The sequence below is a fragment of the Rana temporaria genome, chromosome 7 (genome assembly GCF_905171775.1).
Source record: "Rana temporaria chromosome 7, aRanTem1.1, whole genome shotgun sequence".
Classification (NCBI taxonomy): Eukaryota; Metazoa; Chordata; class Amphibia; order Anura; family Ranidae; genus Rana; species Rana temporaria.
In genome coordinates, this window is record NC_053495.1 from 211816228 (window position 1) to 211840648 (window position 24421).

Here is a 24421-nt window from a genome sequence, read left to right on the forward strand (position 1 = left end):
CACTACAGGCCTGCAGTGCTCTTTGCTTTAGTTCCTGTCTGCAGTGTGCTACGATGTCCTTCCTGTGTACCGTTTTTGGCTCGTCCCTGACTTCTCCTGTTTGCCTGTGACCCTGACCTTTTGCCTGTCCCTCGGTTACCCCTGTCTGCCTGTTGCCCCCACCTCTGCTTACCCATCACTACCGCTTGTCTGCTTCCCCTCTCTCCCTGCGGAGCGTGACCTAGGGGATCCCAGGGGTCGCGACCTGGATCCAGCTGCGGCGAAGGCCATCCTCACCACTGGAGGCTCTGGTGAACACAAAGCTGGGTCTTAGACTCCGCGCCCTGGGCGATCTTGGGTTCACACTTCCTCTCTTATGGCAGCAGTCGTTCATAGGTTTCACTACCCTGTGGTGCATCCCTGACCCCACCGGAGTGCACTTGTCACCTGGCCACAGGTGACCTGACAGAAGGTCTGCTGCATTCCAAAAAAATTTCAAAGCCGGGTAACTCCTGCTCCGATCTGTTGGTTAAGGTGGATGGACTTTTTCCAACCAGATTGTCTATGGCCAACATTAACATAGAAATATCCCCTGGGATTCTCTGTTCATGTTGTCGGGATGAATAGTTACCAGCATTGGAATTTGCTAGTCTTTCCCTTTGGATTAATGCAGTCAATGGGACATAGGGGGAGCCCTTGCTGTTGTTTAGCACCTGATGTCCCTTGGGGGTGATCTGACTCAGAGATTGGGAGAAGCCTACTCTATGATCTCTCTATATAAAGTGCCTGGCATCCAGACTGGGCTGACTGGCTCATGAACTCCCTTCCTTACAAAATGAACCCAAGGCAAAGCCCCCCGGTAGAGCTGGTATATCCATCAAAGGCATAAAAGTTTAGGTATCATGGCACGAAGGGCCGGTATATGGGGTACATTTTGGCAAATCCCGATATTTGTATTTTTGGGTAATGGAACAAAAGTTACCAGGAATTCTGGGCAGACCCAGATCAGTAATACCTTTTGTAGGGTAACAGGTATGGAATTATTAGGAAGACTCGGATCAAGCTGCTGGATCAATAACTACCTCAGTGGCTTCTGGGTCGGCAGTGGTAAGAAGTCTAACACAGAGATGCAGAGACCGTTTGATCCACAGGAGGGCGCTGCGGTACCGTTACGAAAGACTATTTGGGAATGTCCCTCGCGGTACGCGCAGCTTGGTAGCAGCTCCATGTTTGTGTTCTCAGTCAGTGGCGCACTGGGCGGATGTGTATGTAGACGCAGCAGGTCAGGAAAGTGGCCCCTTTTGTCACATGGTGGCCCCGTCCACTTCCTGCTGTCCTTCTCAAGTAACAGGAATAAAGAAGTGTTTGCATTTCTCTTCTTCTCTCTCCCCAGTTCAGTAAAATGTCCTACGTTGCCGGGGGAAGAGTTACGGAGGACGCACAACCCCTGGCCTCCTCGGGTTAAAAAAAAAAACTGAGCTTATAAAACTCTAAAAAATACAATTTCATGTAAACTAAAATTAGAAGAGTTAGATCTACGTTGTGAGATGATGCCATCTCTCTCCCCCCTGTGTTCTCCCATAGCGCACATGGTTGGTGTCCTGGCAATGAGAGTCGGGGGCAGGGCGATCCGGGGCCGTGGCTCCTCTGCTCAGCAGCTGAACAATTGATGTCTCCTCGTGGATGGGAGAAACAGTTTGATAGTTATTCTGTTGAATGCTCTGAGGTGACGGGTTGGAAAGAGGACAATGGAGGATACGACTGGTCTGGATGAAGACAAAAGGGGGACGGGGTGGGGGTCAGGGGATCGGGGGACGGGGGGGGGGGTTAGGGTAAAGACGCATCCATACCACCAGTGCCTTTCTCCACCCCTTCCATAGGAGCCGGTTACACTTTAGAGTCCTGGCTGTGGGCCTGCCCGTTGCTGCCCTGTATTGTTAGGCCGATCTCCTCCTTCTGCTTCTCGGGGTTCAGCGGCTGGATCTCGGGGCTTTCCTCCTCTAGCGCATATCGGCCAGTCCGGTGCTCAAGCAGAGCCGGTCCCCAGTCCTTGTTGGGCTTCACCGAGTTCTTCAACCGCTGCCAATGGGACAAGAAACAAATCAGAGGTTAAGAAGTGCACCAATCACTGGACCTGTGAGCTAAATTGATGGTAATAGCAGGAGGCCCTAGATGGCTGAACATCCAATCAGACCTGGGGAGCACCTTGTCTGCAAGGTCACCACCCAGAACCTCCCCCACCCCACTATTGCGGCCTCACTCACCAAAAATGAAGTGCTGGAGATGGGATGGTGCAGATTAAAACCAACAGCGAGGAAGTGTGGCCCCTATCAGTGCACCCCAACCTCGCAGGCTGTGTGGCAATCTACAAGAGCGACCATAACAAACCCTGTGACTCCATCAACTCTTGTGTCACCAACAACCCTGTTTCTCCACCAAGCCCCCCATGTCTCCAACAACCCTGTGTTTCCACCAAGCCCCCCATGTCTCCAACAACCCTGTGTCTCCACCAAGCCCCCCATGTCTCCAACAACCCTGTGTTTCCACCAAGCCCCCCATGTCTCCAACAACCCTGTGTCTCCACCAAGCCCCCCATGTCTCCAACAACCCTGTGTCTCCACCAAGCCCCCCCATGTCTCCCACAAGCCTGTGTCTGCACCAAGCCCCCCATGTCTCCAACAACCCTGTGTCTCCACCAAGCCCCCCATGTCTCCAACAACCCTTTGTCTCCACCAAGCCCCCCATGTCTCCAACCCCTGTGTCTCCACCAAGCCCCCCATGTCTCCAACAACCATGTGTCTCCACCAATCCCCCCATGTCTCCAACAACCCTGTGTCTCCACCAAGCCCTCCATGTCTCCCACAAGCCTGTGTCTCCACCAAGCCCCACATGTCTCCCACAAGCCTGTGTCTCCACCAAGCCCCCCATGTCTCCAACAACCCTGTGTCTCCACCAAGCCCCCCCATGTCTCCAACAACCCTGTGTCTCCACCAAGCCCCCCATGTCTCCCACAACCCTGTGTCTCCACCAAGCCCCACATGTCTCCCACAAGCCTGTGTCTCCACCAAGCCCCACATGTCTCCCACAAGCCTGTGTCTCCACCAAGCCCCCCATGTCTCCCACAAGTCTGTGTCTCGACCAAGCCCCCCCATGTCTCCCACAACCCTGTGTCTCTAGCAACCCTAGTGACTGTTGTAACTCCAATGACCCTCGAGTTTCCAGCATCCCTTGTTACTCCAGTGACCCATGTGTCTACAATTACAATGACTGTTGTGTCTTCAGCAACCCTTGTGACTCTAGAAACCCTAATGACTCCAGCGACCCATGTGTCTCCAGCTACCTTTGTGACTCCATCAACCCCTTTGTCTCCAGCGACCTCTGTGTCTCACAGTGACTCCTGAGAACCAGTGACCCTTGTGTCACCAGCAAACCTTGTGACTTCTGCAACCCCTGTGTCTCCGGTGATCCATGTGTCCTAATCATTCTTTCTGACTCCATCAACCCCAGTGTCTCCACTGACTCCTGTGAATCAATATCCTCTGTGTACTCCAGTGACTCTTGTGTCTCCAGCGACTCTTATAAACCAGTGACCCTTGTGTCCCCCCGTTACACTTGTCTCCCCAGTAAACCTTGTGTCTCCAGCAACTATTGTGTCCCCAGTGACTCTTGTGTCTTCATTGACCCTTATGTTCCCAGTGACCCCTGTGCCTCCAGTGACTCTTGTGAACTAGTGACCCTTGTGTCTCCAGCAACCATTGTGTCCCCAGTGACCCTTGTGTCTCCAGTGATCCTTGCGTCTCCAGTGACCCTTGCGTCTCCATTGACCCCTGTTCCTCCAGCGACTATTGTGAACCAGTGACCCTCTATGTCTCCAACAATCCCTGTGTCTCCAGCTACCCTTGTGAACCAGTGACCCTTTTGGTTTTCTGCTACTCTTGGGACTTCAGAAACCACTGTGTTCCCAGTGACTCCTGTGTCTCCAGAAATTGTTGTGTCCCTAGTGTCTCCTGCGACTCTTGTGAACCAGTGACCCTTGTGTTCCCAGTGACCCCTGTGCCTCCAGCAACCATTGTGTCTCCAGTGACCCTTGTGTCCTCGGTGACACTTGTGTCTCCATTGACCCTTGTGTCCCCAGTGACCCCTGTGCCTCCAGAGACTCTTGTGAACCAGTGACCCCCTGTGTCTCTAACAATCCCTGTGTCTCCAGCTACCCTTGTGAACCAGTGACCCTTTTGGTCTTCGGCTACTCTTGGGACTTCAGAAACCACTGTGTTCCCAGTGACTCCTGTGTCTCCAGAAATTGTTGTGTCCCCAGTGTCTCCTGTAAACCAGTGACCCTTGTGTTCCCAGTGACCCCTGTGCCTCCAGCAACCATTGTCTCTCCAGTGACCCTTGTGTCCTCGGCGACACTTGTGTCTCCATTGACCCTTGTGTTCCCAGTGACCCCTGTGCCTCCAGAGACTCTTGTGAACCAGTGACCCCCTGTGTCTCTAACAATCCCTGTGTCTCCAGCGACTCTTGTGAACCAGTGACCCCTGTTACCCCAGTGACCCTCTGTGCCTCCAGAAACCATTGTGTCTCCAGCGACTCCTGTTAACCAGTGACCCTCGAGTCACCCGCAATTCCTGTGTCTCTAGTGCTCCCACCAGAACATCCTATTGCATGGAGTTACCCTAGGGCAGGGGGTCTCAAACGGGTGGCCCTTGAGCTATTACAGAACTACAATTCCCACGAGGCATTGCAAGGCTGACACTTCCAAGCATGACTCCCACAGGCAGAGGCATGATGGGACTTGTGGTTCCACAAAAGCTGGAGGGCCACCAGTTTGAGACCCCTGCCCTAGGGCATCCTGTGACTCCACTGCGCCTCCATGGCACCTGCCTCTCTGTGCAGCCTAAGGAACACTCCTGTATGTCCCGGAGTCAATATAGGAACAGAAAGAAGATTCTGAGAATTCTTGTCAAAAGTAGTACTATTGCCATGGCTGCAAAGAAGCATGTGGCATGGGATGGAAAGATTGTCGGATCCACGACAGGGCTGCATGTGTCTATGTATGAGATGTTGGTGTCCATGAATTACCTCCCCATCCTATAGACCCACCTGGAGGAAGGTGTCCCCTTCGGACCGCGATATCTCGAAGATGGCATATGCGGGGATACAGACGACCGAGGACAGCGCCATCAGAAATCCCAGCGAGATGGCCCAGTCTGGGTAGAGGTACTCGTTGTATGTGATTGGCCGATATTGAATGACCGTAAACATTAAGATGAACTGGAGAGGAATCAGAAAAGAAAAATGTGAGCTTCACGTGTAAATGTATATGAAGCCCAGGGCAACCAATCAGAATCCCTTTTAGATTTTCAATTCTGCACTGCATGCTGATTGGTTGCTTTGTTCATATTGACGTCACTGCAGGGTGAACAAGAAACACAGAAGTGAGATGAGATCTGATTGGTAGGAAGTTGCCACACCCTCTGCTGTAATAAGCCCCTCCTCCACGTGGCCTTCAGCAATTCAAGTACACCCGCTAGGCCCCTGCCTGCCGCATCACCGAGAAAGCCGGGGTACCTACTACTATTCCTTATCAATGATATTACTGTGTGAGGGGATTTATCTCCCACCAAAAGAGTTCATTAGAAGAGGCACTGCCAACCACCAATCACACCCCAGTGCTAAGGTACCACCAATGATCTGATGGAGGAATTCTTCCCTGAAGCCCACTATTCAACTTACATCAGTGATTTGGGGGGGACTCTTCTTTCCTGGTGACCACTATCCAACTGACACCTGATTTGGGGGTCTCGTCTTTATTCCTGGTGGCCACTATCCAACTGACACCTGATTTGGGGGTCTCGTCTTCTTTCCTGGTGACCACTATCCAACTGACACCTGATTTGGGGGTCTCGTCTTCTTTCCTGGTGACCACTATCCAACTGACACCTGATTTGGGGGTCTCGTCTTCTTTCCTGGTGGCCACTATCCAACTGACACCTGATTTGGGGGTCTCGTCTTCTTTCCTGGTGACCACTATCCAACTGACACCTGATTTGGGGGTCTCATCTTCTTTCCTGGTGACCACTATCCAACTGACACCTGATTTGGGGGTCTCGTCTTCTTCCCTGGTGACCACTATCCAACTGACACCTGATTTGGGGGTCTCGTCTTCTTTCCTGGTGACCACTATCCAACTGAAACCTGATTTGGGGGTCTCGTCTTCCTTCCTGGTGACCACCATCCAACTGACACCTGATTTGGGGGTCTCGTCTTCTTTCCTGGTGACCACCATCCAACTGACACCTGATTTGGGGGTCTCGTCTTCTTTCCTGGTGACCACTATCCAACTGACACCTGATTTGGGGTCTCGTCTTCTTTCCTGGTGACCACTATCCAACTGACACCTGATTTGGGGGTCTCGTCTTCTTTCCTGGTGACCACTATCCAACTTACACCTGATTTGGGGGTCTCGTCTTCTTTCCTGGTGACCACTATCCAACTGACACCTGATTTGGGGTCTCGTCTTCTTTCCTGGTGACCACTATCCAACTGACACCTGATTTGGGGGTCTCGTCTTCTTTCCTGGTGACCACTATCCAACTTACACCTGATTTGGGGGTCTCGTCTTCTTTCCTGGTGACCACTATCCAACTGACACCTGATTTGGGGTCTCGTCTTCTTTCCTGGTGACCACTATCCAACTGACACCTGATTTGGGGGTCTCGTCTTCTTTCCTGGTGACCACTATCCAACTTACACCTGATTTGGGGGTCTCGTCTTCTTTCCTGGTGACCACTATCCAACTGACACCTGATTTGGGGGTCTCGTCTTCTTTCCTGGTGACCACTATCCAACTTACACCAGTGATTTGGGGGGGGGGGGACTCTTCTTTCCTGGTGACCACTATCCAACTGACACCTGATTTGGGGGTCTCGTCTTCCTTCCTGGTGACCACTATCCAACTGACACCTGATTTGGGGGTCTCGTCTTCCTTCCTGGTGACCACTATCCAACTGACACCTGATTTGGGGGTCTCGTCTTTATTCCTGGTGGCCACTATCCAACTGACACCTGATTTGGGGGTCTCGTCTTCTTTCCTGGTGACCACTATCCAACTGACACCTGATTTGGGGGTCTCGTCTTCTTTCCTGGTGACCACTATCCAACTGACACCTGATTTGGGGGTCTCGTCTTCTTTCCTGGTGGCCACTATCCAACTGACACCTGATTTGGGGGTCTCGTCTTCTTTCCTGGTGACCACTATCCAACTGACACCTGATTTGGGGGTCTCATCTTCTTTCCTGGTGACCACTATCCAACTGACACCTGATTTGGGGGTCTCGTCTTCTTCCCTGGTGACCACTATCCAACTGACACCTGATTTGGGGGTCTCGTCTTCTTTCCTGGTGACCACTATCCAACTGAAACCTGATTTGGGGGTCTCGTCTTCCTTCCTGGTGACCACCATCCAACTGACACCTGATTTGGGGGTCTCGTCTTCTTTCCTGGTGACCACCATCCAACTGACACCTGATTTGGGGGTCTCGTCTTCTTTCCTGGTGACCACTATCCAACTGACACCTGATTTGGGGTCTCGTCTTCTTTCCTGGTGACCACTATCCAACTGACACCTGATTTGGGGGTCTCGTCTTCTTTCCTGGTGACCACTATCCAACTTACACCTGATTTGGGGGTCTCGTCTTCTTTCCTGGTGACCACTATCCAACTGACACCTGATTTGGGGTCTCGTCTTCTTTCCTGGTGACCACTATCCAACTGACACCTGATTTGGGGGTCTCGTCTTCTTTCCTGGTGACCACTATCCAACTTACACCTGATTTGGGGGTCTCGTCTTCTTTCCTGGTGACCACTATCCAACTGACACCTGATTTGGGGTCTCGTCTTCTTTCCTGGTGACCACTATCCAACTGACACCTGATTTGGGGGTCTCGTCTTCTTTCCTGGTGACCACTATCCAACTTACACCTGATTTGGGGGTCTCGTCTTCTTTCCTGGTGACCACTATCCAACTGACACCTGATTTGGGGGTCTCGTCTTCTTTCCTGGTGACCACTATCCAACTTACACCAGTGATTTGGGGGGGGGGGACTCTTCTTTCCTGGTGACCACTATCCAACTGACACCTGATTTGGGGGTCTCGTCTTCCTTCCTGGTGACCACTATCCAACTGACACCTGATTTGGGGGTCTCGTCTTCTTTCCTGGTGACCACTATCCAACTGAAACCTGATTTGGGGGTCTCGTCTTCCTTCCTGGTGACCACCATCCAACTGACACCTGATTTGGGGGTCTCGTCTTCTTTCCTGGTGACCACCATCCAACTGACACCTGATTTGGGGGTCTCGTCTTCTTTCCTGGTGACCACTATCCAACTGACACCTGATTTGGGGTCTCGTCTTCTTTCCTGGTGACCACTATCCAACTGACACCTGATTTGGGGGTCTCGTCTTCTTTCCTGGTGACCACTATCCAACTTACACCTGATTTGGGGGTCTCGTCTTCTTTCCTGGTGACCACTATCCAACTGACACCTGATTTGGGGGTCTCGTCTTCTTTCCTGGTGACCACTATCCAACTTACACCTGATTTGGGGGTCTCGTCTTCTTTCCTGGTGACCACTATCCAACTGACACCTGATTTGGGGGTCTCGTCTTCTTTCCTGGTGACCACTATCCAACTGACACCTGATTTGGGGGTCTCGTCTTCTTTCCTGGTGATCACTATCCAACTGACACCTGATTTGGGGGTCTCGTCTTCTTTCCTGGTGACCACTATCCAACTGACACCTGATTTGGGGGTCTCGTCTTCTTTCCTGGTGATCACTATCCAACTGACACCTGATTTGGGGGTCTCGTCTTCTTTCCTGGTGATCACTATCCAACTGACACCTGATTTGGGGGTCTCGTCTTCTTTCCTGGTGACCACTATCCAACTGACACAGAAGATTGGGGGACTATTCTCTCCTAGTGTCCACTAACCCATTGGCCAATGATTTGGGAGCTACTATCGCCTGGTGGCCACTTTCAGACTGACCAATAATTTGGGGGGCTAGTCTTTCCTAGTGGTCACTATCCAATTAATACCAATAATTTGGGGACTATTATCTCTTGGTGGACACTCTCCCACTGGCCAATGATTTGGGAAAGTCTTCCTTCCTGGTAGCCACTTTTCCACTGACACAAATGATTTGAGGGCTATTATCTCCTAGGAGACATTTTTCCACTGGCCAATGCTTTGGGGGCTAATCTCTTCTAGTGGCCACTATCTCACTGGCTGGTGATTTGGGGGCTATTCTTTCACAGTGTCCACTTTTTACACTGGCCAATGATTTGGGGGGGGCTATTCTTTGCTGGTGACCACTATCTAAATGACACCAAAGATTTTGGGACTATTATCTCCTAGGGGCCACTCTCCCACTGGCCAATGATTTGGGGACTATGCTCTCCTAGTGGCCACTATCCCATTGGCCAATGATTTGGGGAACTCTTCCTTCCTAGTGACCACTATTTCACTGACACCGATGATTTGGTGGACTATTATCACCTAGCGGCCACTCCACCACTGGCCAATGCTTTGGTGGGATAATCTCTTCTAGTGGCCACTATCTCACTGGCTGGTGATTTGGGGGCTATTCTTTCCCAGTGGCCACTTTTTACACTGGCCAATGATTTGGGGGGGCTATTCTTTGCTGGTGACCACTATTCCACTGACACCAAAGATTTAGGGACTATTCTCTCCTTGTGGCCACAATCCCATTGGCCAATGATTTGGGGAACTCTTACTTCCTGGTGACCACTATTCCACTGACACCGATGATTTGGTGGACTATTATCACCTAGCGGCCACTCTACCACTGGCCAATGCTTTGGTGGGCTAATCTCTTCTAGTGGCCACTATCTCACTGGCTGGTGATTTGGGGGCTATTCTTTCCCAGTGGCCACTTTTTACACTGGCCAATGATTTAGGGTGGCTATTCTTTGCTGGTGACCACTATCTAAATGACACCAAAGATTTTGGGACTATTCTCTCCTTGTGGCCACTATCCCATTGGCCAATGATTTGGGCAACTCTTCCTTCCTGGTGACCACTATCCCACTGACACCGATGATTTGGGGGACTACTATCACCTAGCGGCCACTCTACCACTGGCCAATGCTTTGGTGGGCTAATCTCTTCTGGTGTCCCCAAATCTGTGCAAACTCTGCTGAGCCTCAATTTCTTCCATACTGGCTACAAAAAAATGTGGATCTTCCAGCAGGTTTTATATGTTGTCTCCTTTCCTTCCTTTACTAAGAATGATCGGCATCGATCCCGGGGACAGACTTCTTTCCCGGAACACCCCCTAATGTACGGAGATCGGTCAGGAGAGACTTACAAAGATGATGGCCGGGGAGATGAACCGCCAGCAGATCTGGAAGAAGAGGGGAGGGGGGAACCCCAACATCATCTCAATGTCCTTGAAGTAGTTCCGGTGACCTGGGGGGGAGGGGAGGAGAGGATCAGACAACATGGCGGAGGTCCCATCAGTACAATATTCAGCGTTTCCTCACAGATCATATGATAAGCAAGAGACTGGAAGGGGGTTCGTATTTATGGAAACAAGAGCCAAGAAAAATCTATTCTCGCCGGCAGTTTTGTGCTGCCCTAGGCCTGACTAATCCCGTGCACCCCCTAATTTAAATATGACCCACCCCTTCCTGCCACGACCACACCCCTTTCTGTTTAACCACTAAAGGACCGCCTCCTGCACATATACGTCGGCAGAATGGCGCGGCTGGGCACAAGCACGTACAGGTACGCCCTCTTTAAGTGCCCAGCCGTGGGTCGCGGGCGCGTGCCCACCACCCGGTCTGAAGCTCCGTGACCGCGGCCCCCTATCGCCGCTGGAGTCCCGCGATCGGTCCCCGGAGCTGAAGAACGTGGAGAGCTGTGTGTTAACGCACCTTCCCCGTTCTTCACTGTGGCGGCGTCACCGATCGTGTGTTCCCTGATATAGGGAAACACAATCAATGATGTCACACGTCCAGCCCCGCCCCCCCCTACAGTTAGAAACACATATGAGGTCACACTTAACCCCTTCAGCGCCCCCTAGTGGTTAACTCCTAAACTGCAATTTTTATTTTCACAGTAATCAGTGCATTTTTATAGCACTTTTATACTGTGAAAATGACAATTGTCCCAAAAATGTGTCAAAATTGTCCGAAGTTTTCCGCCATAATGTCGCAGTCATGAAAAAAAAAAATCGCTGATCGCCGCCATTAGTAGTAAAAAGAAAAATTATTAATAAAAATGCAATAAAACTATCCCCTATTTTGTAAACACTATTAGCCAGATTCAGGTAGAGTTACGTCATCGTAACTCTGAATCTGCGCCGTCGTAACTCTGAATCTGCGCCGTCGTAACTCTGAATCTGCGCCATCGTATATTTAAGTGTATTCTCAAATTGAGATACACTTAAATCTAGCTAAGATACGACCGCCTGTGCCGTCGTATCTTAGCTGTCTATTTAGGCTGGCCGCTAGCGGCGTGTACGCTGATTTACGCATAGAATGCGTAAATCAGCGAGATAAGCCTATTCACGAACGTACGCTTGCCCGTCGCAGTAAAGATACGCCGTTTACATAAGGCGTTTTCAGGCTTAAAGATATTCCACCAAAAAGATGGCGCAGCCAATGTTAAGTATGGACGTTGGTCCCACGTCGAATTTTAAAATGTTTACGTCGTTTGCGTAAGTCGTCCGTGAATGGGGCTGGGCGTAATTTACGTTCACGTCGAAACCAATAAGTCTTTGCGGCGTAATTTGGAGCATGCGCACTGGGATATGTCCACGGACGGCACATGCGCCGTTCGTTAAAAACGTCAATCACGTCGGGTCACGATTCATTAGCATAAAACACGCCCACCTCTTCACAATTTGAATTAGGCGCGCTTAGGCCGGCACATTTACGCTACGCCGCCGTAACTTAGGACGCAAGTGCTTTGTGAATACAGCGCTTGCCTCTCTAACTTACGGCGGCGTAGCGTAAATGCGATACGCTACGCCGGCTCAAAGTTAAGCCAGTCTTTCTGAATCTGGCTATATAACTTTTGCGCAAACCAATCGATAAACGCTTATTGCGTTTTTTTTTTTTACCAAAAATAGGTAGAAGAATACGTATCGGCCTAAACTGAGGAAAAAAAATGTTTTTTTATATATTTTTGGGGGATATTTATTATAGCAAAAAGTAAAAAATATTGCATTTTTTTTTTCAAAATTGTCGCTCTATTTTTGTTTATAGCGCAAAAAATAAAAACCGCAGAGGTGATCAAATACCACCAAAAGAAATCTCCATTTGTGGGAAAATAAATATCCGAATCCCCCCCCTCCCTCCACGCACTGAAGGACGCGGCTGGGTTTTGGCCGGCTGGACACGCGTGAAAATGTTGCTGTTTAATCGCCTATCGAAGTTCTACGTCCAATAGGAATGAAGTACGGAAGGAAGGGTCACTCACCATAGATATACATTATAGACACACACATGATACAGGAAATGATGACCAGAGAAAAGCTGGCGGCGTAATTATCCATCAGAAGGAGCCAATAGATCCCAGCCTATAGGAGAGAAGGACACAGATTGGAGCCAATCACCAGAGAGATAATAATAATATCTGAGAAAAGCGTAACACTATAACCACAACTGTCTGTGCTCCGCCATTGGTGACCCCCCAAGATGGACTCCCGGGACGCAAAAGGGTTTCTTGTTATTATTTGTTACTCAGTATCAACTGGCGGCCCCCTGCACCCCACTACCGGGACTGGCGACCACCTGCACCCCACTACCAGGACTGGCGGCCCCCTGCACCCCACTACCAGGACTGGTGGCCACCTGCACCCCACTACCAGGACTGGCGACCACCTGCACCCCACTACCAGGACTGGTGGCCACCTGCACCCCATTACCGGGACTGACAGCCACCTGCACCCCACTACCAGCACTGATGGCCACCTGCACCCCACTACCAGGACTGGTGGCCACCTGCACCCCACTACCAGGACTGGTGGCCACCTGCACCCCACTACCAGGACTGACGGCCCCCTGCACCCCACTATCAGGACTGACAGCCACCTGCACCCCACTACCAGGACTGGTGGCCACCTGCACCCCACTACCAGGACTGGTGGCCACCTGCACCCCACTACCAGGACTGACGGCCCCCTGCACCCCACTATCAGGACTGACAGCCACCTGCACCCCACTACCAGGACTGACAGCCACCTGCACCCCACTACCAGGACTGGCGGCTACCTGCACCCCACTACCAGGACTGGCGGCCACCTGTACCCCACTACCAGGACTGGCGACCACCTGCACCCCACTACCAGGACTGGCGACCCCCTGCACCCCACTACCAGGACTGATGGCTACATGCACCCCACTACCAGGACTGGTGGCCACCTGCACCCCACTACCAGGACTGGCGGCCACCTGTACCCCACTACCAGGACTGGCGACCACCTGCACCCCACTACCAGGACTGGCGACCACCTGCACCCCACTACCAGGACTGGCGACCACCTGCACCCCACTACCGGAACTGACGGCCACCTGCACCCCACTACCGGAACTGATGGCCACCTGCACCCCACTACCAGGACTGGCGACCACCTGCACCCCACTACCAGGACTGGCGGCCCCCTGCACCCCACTACCAGGACTGGTGGCCACCTGCACCCCACTACCAGGACTGACGGCCCCCTGCACCCCACTATCAGGACTGACAGCCACCTGCACCCCACTACCAGGACTGACAGCCACCTGCACCCCACTACCAGGACTGGCGGCTACCTGCACCCCACTACCAGGACTGGCGGCCACCTGTACCCCACTACCAGGACTGGCGACCACCTGCACCCCACTACCAGGACTGGCGACCCCCTGCACCCCACTACCAGGACTGATGGCTACATGCACCCCACTACCAGGACTGGTGGCCACATGCACCCCACTACCGGAACTGACGGCCACCTGCACCCCACTACCAGGACTGATGACCACCTGAACCCCACTACCGGGACTGGTGACCACCTGCACCCCACTACCGGGACTGGTGGAGACCTGCACGTACTTCAGTATCAGGACTGATGGCCACCTGCACCCCACTACAGTGACTGGCGGCCACCTGCACCCCATTACCTGGGACTGATGGCCTCCTGAACCCCACTACCGGGACTGATGGCCAACTGTACCCCACTACAGGAATGACGTCTACCCGTACCCCACTACTAAGACTGACAACCACCCTGCACACCCCATTTCAGGAATGATGGCCAACTGTACTCCACAACTGGGACTGATGGGCGCCTGCACCCCACTACAGACAATGAAGACCACCTGAACTCCACAACTGGGACTGATGGGCACCTGCGCCTCATTCCCCAAACCGTCAGCCACGTGCCTCACATTTCCGAGACGAACAGCCACCTGAACCCCATTACTTGAACCGACAGCCTTAGAATGACAGCCACCCTGATCATGCAGCTATGTGGGGAGGGGCGAGGGGGCGGGGTCAGTTACCTGAGTGGTCAGCGGGATCCCCAGCAGAAAACCAATCACCGCCACTCCGAGCGTCACAAGCGTCTTCCATCGAATAATCCAATCGTTGCCGATCTCATCCACGACGGCCGTCACCAGAGTCTCCAGCAGGCAGAACTGCAGCCAATGAGAGTCAGGAGGGGGTCATAGAGAGAGGAGGTGACAGCTAAGTCCCGCCCCCGAGGGGAACGTTTCTCATAGATTATCAATGGCTGGAGATCGGCCAAAACTTCCGATCATTTCATAGCGGGACTTACCTGAGTGCCGAGTCCCAGCAGGATGAGCATGAAGAAGAACAATATGGACCACAGAGGAGATATGGGCAGAAGGGTCAGAGCCTCGGGATAGGCCACAAAGGCCAGGCCGGGACCGTGATCCGCCACCTTGGACACGTCCACGCCCAGGTGGTTCGCCATGAAGCCCAGAATGGAGAAGATCACGAAGCCGGCGTAGACGCTGGTGGCGCAGTTTGTGATGCTGATGATGATGCTGTCCCTGCAGGAAGGTGAGAAAATAAATGAGTATGTCCTCCACCCCTCTCTGCCGATCCTCCACTGGCCTCCATTCAGTGTCCTCCACCCCTCTCCACCAATCCCTCCACTGACCTCCATTCAGTGTCCTCCACCCCTCTCTACCAATCCCTCCACTGACCTCCATTCAGTGTCCTCCACCCCTCTCTACCAATCCCTCCACTGACCTCCATTCAGTGTCCTCCACCCCTCTCTACCAATCCCCCCACTGACCTACATTCAGTGTCCTCCACCCCTCTCTACCAATCCCTCCACTGGTCTCCATTCAGTGTCCTCCACCCCTCTCTGCCGATCCTCCACTGGCCTCCATTCAGTGTCCTCCACCCCTCTCCACCAATCCCTCCACTGACCTCCATTCAGTGTCCTCCACCCCTCTCTACCAATCCCTCCACTGACCTCCATTCAGTGTCCTCCACCTCTCTCTACCAATCCCTCCACTGACCTCCATTCAGTGTCCTCCACCCCTCTCTACCAATCCCTCCACTGGTCTCCATTCAGTGTCCTCCACCCCTCTCTACCAATCCCTCCACTGACCTCCATTCAGTGTCCTCCACCCCTCTCTACCAATCCCCCCACTGACCTCCATTCAGTGTCCTCCACCCCTCTCTACCGATCTCTCCACTGACCTCCATTCAGTGTCCTCCACCCCTCTCTGCCGATCTCTCCACTGACCTCCATTCAGTGTCCTCCACCCCTCTCTACCAATCCCTCCACTGACCTCCATTCAGTGTCCTCCACCCCTCTCTACCAATCCCTCCACTGGTCTCCATTCAGTGTCCTCCACCCCTCTCTACCAATCCCTCCACTGACCTCCATTCAGTGTCCTCCACCCCTCTCTACCAATCCCTCCACTGGTCTCCATTCAGTGTCCTCCACCCCTCTCTGCCAATCCCTCCACTGGCCTCCATTCAGTGTCCTCCACCCCTCTCTACCAATCCCTCCACTGGTCTCCATTCAGTGTCCTCCACCCCTCTCTACCGATCTCTCCACTGACCTCCATTCAGTGACCTCCACCCCTCTCTGCCGATCCTCCACTGGCCTCCACCCCTCTCTGCCGATCCTCCACCCCTCTCTGCCGATCCTCCACTGGCCTCCACCCCTCTCTGCCGATCCTCCACTGGCCTCCATTCAGTGTCCTCCACCCCTCTCTGCCGATCCTCCACCGACCTCCATTCAGTGTCCTCCACCCCTCTCTGCAAATCCCTCCACTGGCCTCCACCCCTCTCTGCCGATCCCTCCACCCCTCTCTGCCGATCCTCCACTGGCCTCCATTCAGTGTCCTCCACCCCTCTCTGCCGATCCCTCCACTGGCCTCCACCCCTCTCTGCCGATCCCTCCACCGACCTCCACCCCTCTCTGCCGATCCCTCCACCGACCTCCACCCCTCTCTGCCGATCCCTCCACCGACCTCCACCCCTCTCTGCCGATCCCTCCACCGACCTCCACCCCTCTCTGCCGATCCCTCCACTGACCTCCATTCAGTGTCCTCCACCCCTCTCTGCCGATCCCTCCACTGACCTCCATTCAGTGTCCTCCACCCCTCTCTACCAATCCCTCCACTGACCTCCATTCAGTGTCCTCCACCCCTCTCTACCAATCCCACCACTGACCTCCATTCAGTGTCCTCCACCCCTCTCTACCAATCCCTCCACTGACCTCCATTCAGTGTCCTCCACCCCTCTCTACCAATCCCTCCACTGGTCTCCATTCAGTGTCCTCCACCCCTCTCTGCCGATCCCTCCACCGACCTCCACCCCTCTCTGCCAATCCCTCCACCGACCTCCACCCCTCTCTGCCGATCCCTCCATCGACCTCCACCCCTCTCTGCCGATCCCTCCACTGGCCTCCATTCAGTGTCCTCCACCCCTCTCTGCCGATCCTCCACCGACCTCCGCCCCTCTCTGCCGATCCCTCCACTGACCTCCACCCCTCTCTGCCGATCCCTCCACCGACCTCCACCCCTCTCTGCCGATCCTCCACCGACCTCCGCCCCTCTCTGCCGATCCCTCCACTGACCTCCACCCCTCTCTGCCGATCCCTCCACCGACCTCCATCCCTCTCTGCCGATCCTCCACTGACCTCCACCCCTCTCTGCCGATCCCTCCACCGACCTCCACCCCTCTCTGCCGATCCTCCACCGACCTCCACCCCTCTCTGCCGATCCTCCACTGACCTCCACCCCTCTCTGCCGATCCTCCACCGACCTCCGCCCCTCTCTGCCGATCCCTCCACTGACCTCCACCCCTCTCTGCCGATCCCTCCACCGACCTCCATCCCTCTCTGCCGATCCTCCACTGACCTCCACCCCTCTCTGCCGATCCCTCCACCGACCTCCACCCCTCTCTGCCGATCCCTCCATCGACCTCCACCCCTCTCTGCCGATCCCTCCACTGGCCTCCATTCAGTGTCCTCCACCCCTCTCTACCAATCCCTCCACTGGTCTCCATTCAGTGTCCTCCACCCCTCTCTACCAATCCCTCCACTGGTCTCCATTCAGTGTCCTCCACCCCTCTCTGCCGATCCCTCCACCGACCTCCATCCCTCTCTGCCGATCCTCCACTGACCTCCACCCCTCTCTGCCGATCCCTCCACCGACCTCCATTCAGTGTCCTCCACCCCTCTCTGCCGATCCCTCCACTGGCCTCCACCCCTCTCTGCCGATCCCTCCACCGACCTCCACCCCTCTCTGCCGATCCCTCCATCGACCTCCACCCCTCTCTGCCGATCCCTCCACTGACCTCCATTCAGTGTCCTCCACCCCTCTCTACCAATCCCTCCACTGGTCTCCATTCAGTGTCCTCCACCCCTCTCTACCAATCCCTCCACTGGTCTCCATTCAGTGTCCTCCACCCCTCTCCACCAATCCCTCCACTGGTCTCCATTTAGTGTCCTCCACCCCTCTCTACCAATCCCTCCACTGACCTCCATTCTGTGTCCTCCACCCCTCTCTACCAATCCCTCCACTGACCTCCATTCAGTGTCCTCCACCCCTCTCTACCAATCCCTCCACTGGTCTCCATTCAGTGTCCTCCACCCCTCTCTACCAATCCCTCCACTGACCTCCATTCAGTGTCCTCCACCCCTCTCCACCAATCCCTCCACTGACCTCCATTCAGTGTCCTCCACCCCTCTCTACCAATCCCTCCACTGACCTCCATTCAGTGTCCTCCACCCCTCTCTACCAATCCCTCCACTGACCTCCATTCAGTGTCCTCCACCCCTCTCTACCAATCCCTCCACTGGTCTCCATTCAGTGTCCTCCACCCCTCTCTACCAATCCCTCCACTGGTCTCCATTCAGTGTCCTCCACCCCTCTCTACCAATCCCTCCACTGACCTCCATTCAGTGTCCTCCACCCCTCTCTAGCAATCCCCCCCCACTGACCTCCATTCAGTGTCCTCCACCCCTCTCCACCAATCCCTCCACTGACCTCCATTCAGTGTCCTCCACCCCTCTCTACCAATCCCTCCACTGACCTCCATTCAGTGTCCTCCACCCCCTCTCTACCAATCCCTCCACTGGTCTCCATTCAGTGACCTCCACCCCTCTCTACCAATCCCTCCACTGACCTCCATTCAGTGTCCTCCACCCCTCTCTACCAATCCCTCCACTGACCTCCATTCAGTGTCCTCCACCCCTCTCCACCAATCCCTCCACTGGCCTCCATTCAGTGTCCTCCACCCCTCTCTACCAATCCCTCCACTGGTCTCCATTCAGTGTCCTCCACCCCTCTCTGCCGATCCCTCCACCGACCTCCATCCCTCTCTGCCGATCCTCCACTGACCTCCACCCCTCTCTGCCGATCCCTCCACCGACCTCCATTCAGTGTCCTCCACCCCTCTCTGCCGATCCCTCCACTGGCCTCCACCCCTCTCTGCCGATCCCTCCACCGACCTCCACCCCTCTCTGCCGATCCCTCCATCGACCTCCACCCCTCTCTGCCGATCCCTCCACTGACCTCCATTCAGTGTCCTCCACCCCTCTCTACCAATCCCTCCACTGGTCTCCATTCAGTGTCCTCCACCCCTCTCCACCAATCCCTCCACTGGTCTCCATTTAGTGTCCTCCACCCCTCTCTACCAATCCCTCCACTGGTCTCCATTCAGTGTCCTCCACCCCTCTCTACCAATCCCTCCACTGACCTCCATTCAGTGTCCTCCACCCCTCTCCACCAATCCCTCCACTGGTCTCCATTCAGTGTCCTCCACCCCTCTCTACCAATCCCTCCACTGACCTCCATTCAGTGTCCTCCACCCCTCTCTACCAATCCCTCCACTGGTCTCCATTCAGTGTCCTCCACCCCTCTCTACCAATCCCTCCACTGGTCTCCATTCAGTGTCCTCCACCCCTCTCTACCAATCCCTCCACTGACCTCCATTCAGTGTCCTCCACCCCTCTCTAGCAATCCCCCCCCACTGACCTCCATTCAGTGTCCTCCACCCCTCTCCACCAATCCCTCCACTGACCTCCATTCAGTGTCCTCCACCCCTCTCTACCAATCCCTCCACTGACCTCCATTCAGTGTCCTCCACCCCTCTCTAGCAATCCCCCCCACTGACCTCCATTCAGTGTCCTCCACCCCTCTCTACCAATCCCTCCACTGACCTCCATTCAGTGTCCTCCACCCCTCTCTACCAATCCCTCCACTGACCTCCATTCAGTGTCCTCCACCCCTCTCTACCAATCCCTCCACTGGTCTCCATTCAGTGTCCTCCTCCCCTCTCTACCAATCCCTCCACTGACCTCCATTCAGTGTCCTCCACCCCTCTCTACCAATCCCTCCACTGGTCTCCATTCAGTGTCCTCCACCCCTCTCTACCAATCCCTCCACTGACCTCCATTCAGTGTCCTCCACCCCTCTCTACCAATCCCTCCACTGACCTCCATTCAGTGTCCTCCACCCCTCTCTACCAATCCCTCCACTGGTCTCCATTCAGTGTCCTCCTCCCCTCTCTACCAATCCCTCCACTGACCTCCATTCAGTGTCCTCCACCCCTCTCTACCAATCCCTCCACTGACCTCCATTCAGTGTCCTCCACCCCTCTCTACCAATCCCTCCACTGGTCTCCATTCAGTGTCCTCCTCCCCTCTCTACCAATCCCTCCACTGACCTCCATTCAGTGTCCTCCATCCCTCTCTACCAATCCCTCCACTGTCCTCCATTCAGTGTCCTCCACCCCTCTCTACCAATCCCTCCACTGTCCTCCATTCAGTGTCCTCCACCCCTCTCTACCAATCCCTCCACTGACCTCCATTCAGTGTCCTCCACCCCTCTCTACCAATCCCTCCACTGGTCTCCATTCACTGTCCTCCATCCCTCTCTACCAATCCCTCCACTGTCCTCCATTCAGTGTCCTCCACCCCTCTCTACCAATCCCTCCACTGTCCTCCATTCAGTGTCCTCCACCCCTCTCTACCAATCCCTCCACTGACCTCCATTCAGTGTCCTCCACCCCTCTCTACCAATCCCTCCACTGACCTCCATTCAGTGTCCTCCACCCCTCTCTACCAATCCCTCCACTGGTCTCCATTCAGTGTCCTCCACCCCTCTCTACCAATCCCACCACTGACCTCCATTCAGTGTCCTCCACCCCTCTCTACCAATCCCACCACTGACCTCCATTCAGTGTCCTCCACCCCTCTCTACCAATCGCTCCACTGACCTCCATTCAGTGTCCTCCTCCCCTCTCTACCAATCCCTCCACTGACCTCCATTCAGTGTCCTCCACCCCTCTCTACCAATCCCTCCACTGACCTCCATTCAGTGTCCTCCACCCCTCTCTACCAATCCCACCACTGACCTCCATTCAGTGTCCTCCACCCCTCTCTACCAATCCCTCCACTGACCTCCATTCAGTGTCCTCCACCCCTCTCTACCGATCCCTCCACTGGTCTCCATTCAGTGTCCTCCACCCCTCTCTGCCATTCCCTCCACTGGCCTCCATTCAGTGTCCTCCACCCCTCTCTACCAATCCCTCCACTGACCTCCATTCAGTGTCCTCCTCCCCTCTCTACCAATCCCTCCACTGACCTCCATTCAGTGTCCTCCACCCCTCTCTACCAATCCCTCCACTGGCCTCCATTCAGTGTCCTCCACCCCTCTCTACCAATCCCTCCACTGGCCTCCATTCAGTGTCCTCCACCCCTCTCTACCAATCCCTCTCTTCCACTCACTCAACAAATAAAATTGGAAATAGTAACAACATACAAAGCCTCCCACAACTCGGGCCCGAGCTACATCACCAACCTCAATATCAAGTATTACACAAACTGTCTTCCTGAGACCTCCTTCTCTATAGCCTCCTCATCACCTCCAGGACTTCTAAGGAGTCTCTCCCATCCTCTGGAACTCCCTACCTCAATCTGTCCGGCTACCCCCTACTCTGACTGCCTTCAGGGAACCCCTCAGGGAAGAACATCTCACCTCCACCTAACAAATACATTTTCTTTTCTTGAAAAGCTCCACCTTTTGTATCGCCGTCCCTTCTCTATTAGATTGTAAGCTCTGAGGATCAGGCCCCTCCCCTAACCTTCTTGTACTGAATTCTATTCTAACTGTAAAGAGCCGTGTATAATGTCGGCACTATATAAATCCTGTATACCCCGGAGCGGGGGAGGAGGTTCCCCGAGTCCACCCAGCGAGGACTTACCCGTCACTTACCTGTAACAGTTGTTGTGGAACTTGTTGTAGGACGCCATTGTGATGAGTCCCCCCCAGGCACACCCCAGAGAGTAGAATATCTGCGAGGCGGCGTCACCCCAAACCTGCGGGAGGAAACAAAGGAACCCCTATAAATCCTCCTTGGATGTGACAATGAGGGACGCGGCGGCCGGGTCATAGGACAATCATCTTTTTTAGATCCTTATATGAGAAGGGCGACACAGGAGACCCACCCCTAGACCCTGAAGACCAACAAGTTCTCGCCATCCTGAACTCCTTACTTGAGGAAAACGAAGGGGTCGGGGTTAGCAATCCAACTAGAAGGGAAGCAAAGATAGCTTTCAAATCCAATAAAATGCCACCCCTTAACAAAAATAAATGGCTAAATGTTTTCCTCGAGCTCATCCAGAATGACCTGGAACAAGTCGATTGGAAACTTAAAAGCACCGACAACCTATCAATCCATGAACGTCAGGCTCTAAAGGAACTCAGAGAAGCGAAGAATTTAGTCATTAAGAAAAGTGACAAAGGCGGGAATGTCGTCCTTATGGACGACACCAGCTATGAAGCTGAGGTGAGACGTCTTTTGGGCGACAGCAATACCTATTCAAAGATAGAGAGGAATCCTTTCCCCAAAATGGTTCAAATCTTGAACGACATGCTTGACAATGCAAAAGAGACAGGGATTCTAACTAAACGAGAATACGATTATCTCTTTGTCATTGAATATAACATCCCTACCTTTTATTGTATACCTAAAATACATAAGTCGATGGAAAATCCGCCAGGCAGGCCCATTGTGTCCGCCGTAGGAGGGCCACTAGAAAGAATTGGGAGGTATCTTGACCTCCTATTTAAGGACATGGTTTACCAACTAAAATCCTATGTACAGGATACAAGACATGTCCTTTCAAAGTTGGAATCCCTAACAGTGGAGGAAGATGTGTGGTTAGTAGGCATCGATATAGAGTCTCTCTATACGTCTATCCCCCACTCGTGTGGTATCAAAGCTGTCAAAACCTTTCTTGACCAACACTTTTCCGCAATGTCACACCAAAATGAGTTCCTTGTGGACCTTCTCCAATTTGCATTAGCCAATAATTTCTTTCAGTTCGCCTCACAATACTTCCAACAGATCAAAGGAACCTCTATGGGAGCTGCCTGGGCTCCCGCCTATGCCTGCCTGCATTTGGGGCTGTGGGAGGAGGAAGATGTTTTTTCACTGCCAGAATATCATGACCATGTACGGACCTGGCTAAGATACATAGATGACATTTTTGTCATATGGGCTGGTGACATCGACTCCTTCCACAGCTTCATCGGTAGGCTAAATGTCAACGAGCGGAACATTCATTTAACCCACACGATAGACAGGAATGTAATTCCCTTCCTTGATCTCAAAATCGGCCTCAAGGAAGGTAGAATTGTCACGTGTACCTACCGCAAAGAGACAGCGGCAAATACTCTGCTCCAGGCAGACAGCCACCACCCACCGTGGCAAAAAAACAGTATCCCCATAGGGGAATTTATCAGGATAAAACGAAATTGCTCTGATAAATCAAACTATGAGTCTGAAAGTAAGGAACTCTATAAAAGATTTAGAGAAAGAGGATACTCACACAAACAGATTAGACATGCCAGGAAGAAAGCAGCCCAACGAGATAGGAGCAGTCTTCTCACCACCAAATCCAAGATGTTAGTATCGGACAACAAGGACTCTAACCCCGTGAGGCTTATTACCACATACGGCCCACAATGGGAAAATGTGAGACAACTATTGGAAAAACACTGGGGTGTACTAGCCGGGAATAGGGTGCTCGCAAAAATTGTAGGCACAAGCCCTAAAATGGTAGCACGTAGGACTAAAAATCTGGGGGATCTCCTGGTCCATTCTGAGTTCACCAAACAACCACAGCTCTCCTGGCTATCGGAATATCCACGTAGTACCGGAATGTTCCCGTGCTCTAAGTGCCAGGTTTGCCCATATGTGGACAGGACCAAAAATTTCTGCGATGCTAAGGGTGAGAGGACCTTTGAAATTAAAGGGCTCATAAATTGTGCGACGGAAAGGGTTATCTATATGCTTACCTGCCCTTGCCCCAAGATATACGTGGGCAAAACCAAGAGACAGCTCAGGACAAGGATAGGTGAACATTTAAGGGACATTAAAAATGAGGAAAGGGAGGAAGAAAAACGAAAAAAGGTAGGATACACTGAAAAATACCGTGAAAGCCCACTAGCAAGGCATTTCTTAAAATACCATGGAGGCAGACCCGACGGTCTTCTGGTTAAAGGCATATACACACTAAGGCTACCTGCAAGACGAGGTGATTTTGACAAAGTGCTACACCAGAAAGAAAAATGGTGGATATACACTTTGAAAGCGTTAGCGCCCCTCGGTATCAACACTGAATTGAGTATGCAACCGTTCCTCTAAATGTACGTCTCCAGCATTGTCCCCCCATAATAAGTCTCCTCATCCCGTCTCTTGGACCTTCCTGATATTTCTAATCTTTCGCAACATACTATACCATTATCAATAGACATCACAGCAGCCCGGGCCTGTCTCATGTGTCCGCAATCCTGCTAGTCTTAGATTAATTATATCTCCCTTCTATTGAATGTGTATATATATTTCTCCTTAAAAAATTTCTGCTTTAAACT

General features: G+C 53.1%; 1 protein-coding gene across 2 annotated transcripts in view; it reads right to left on the minus strand.

Moving 5' to 3' along the window:
• Positions 1–285: 285 nt before the first annotated feature.
• Positions 286–24421, minus strand: part of SLC6A9 (solute carrier family 6 member 9) — a 175358-nt gene continuing 151222 nt past the window's right edge. For both annotated transcript variants that reach the window (XM_040360969.1, XM_040360970.1), the window contains 7 exons: positions 21758–21861; positions 14824–15061; positions 14549–14683; positions 12486–12585; positions 10369–10469; positions 5080–5250; positions 286–2058 (listed from right to left, as the gene is read on the minus strand). In XM_040360969.1, coding sequence (XP_040216903.1) covers positions 1867–2058; positions 5080–5250; positions 10369–10469; positions 12486–12585; positions 14549–14683; positions 14824–15061; positions 21758–21861 — 1041 coding nt within the window. In that variant the 3' untranslated portion in view covers positions 286–1866. The remainder of the gene's footprint in view (positions 2059–5079; positions 5251–10368; positions 10470–12485; positions 12586–14548; positions 14684–14823; positions 15062–21757; positions 21862–24421) is intronic.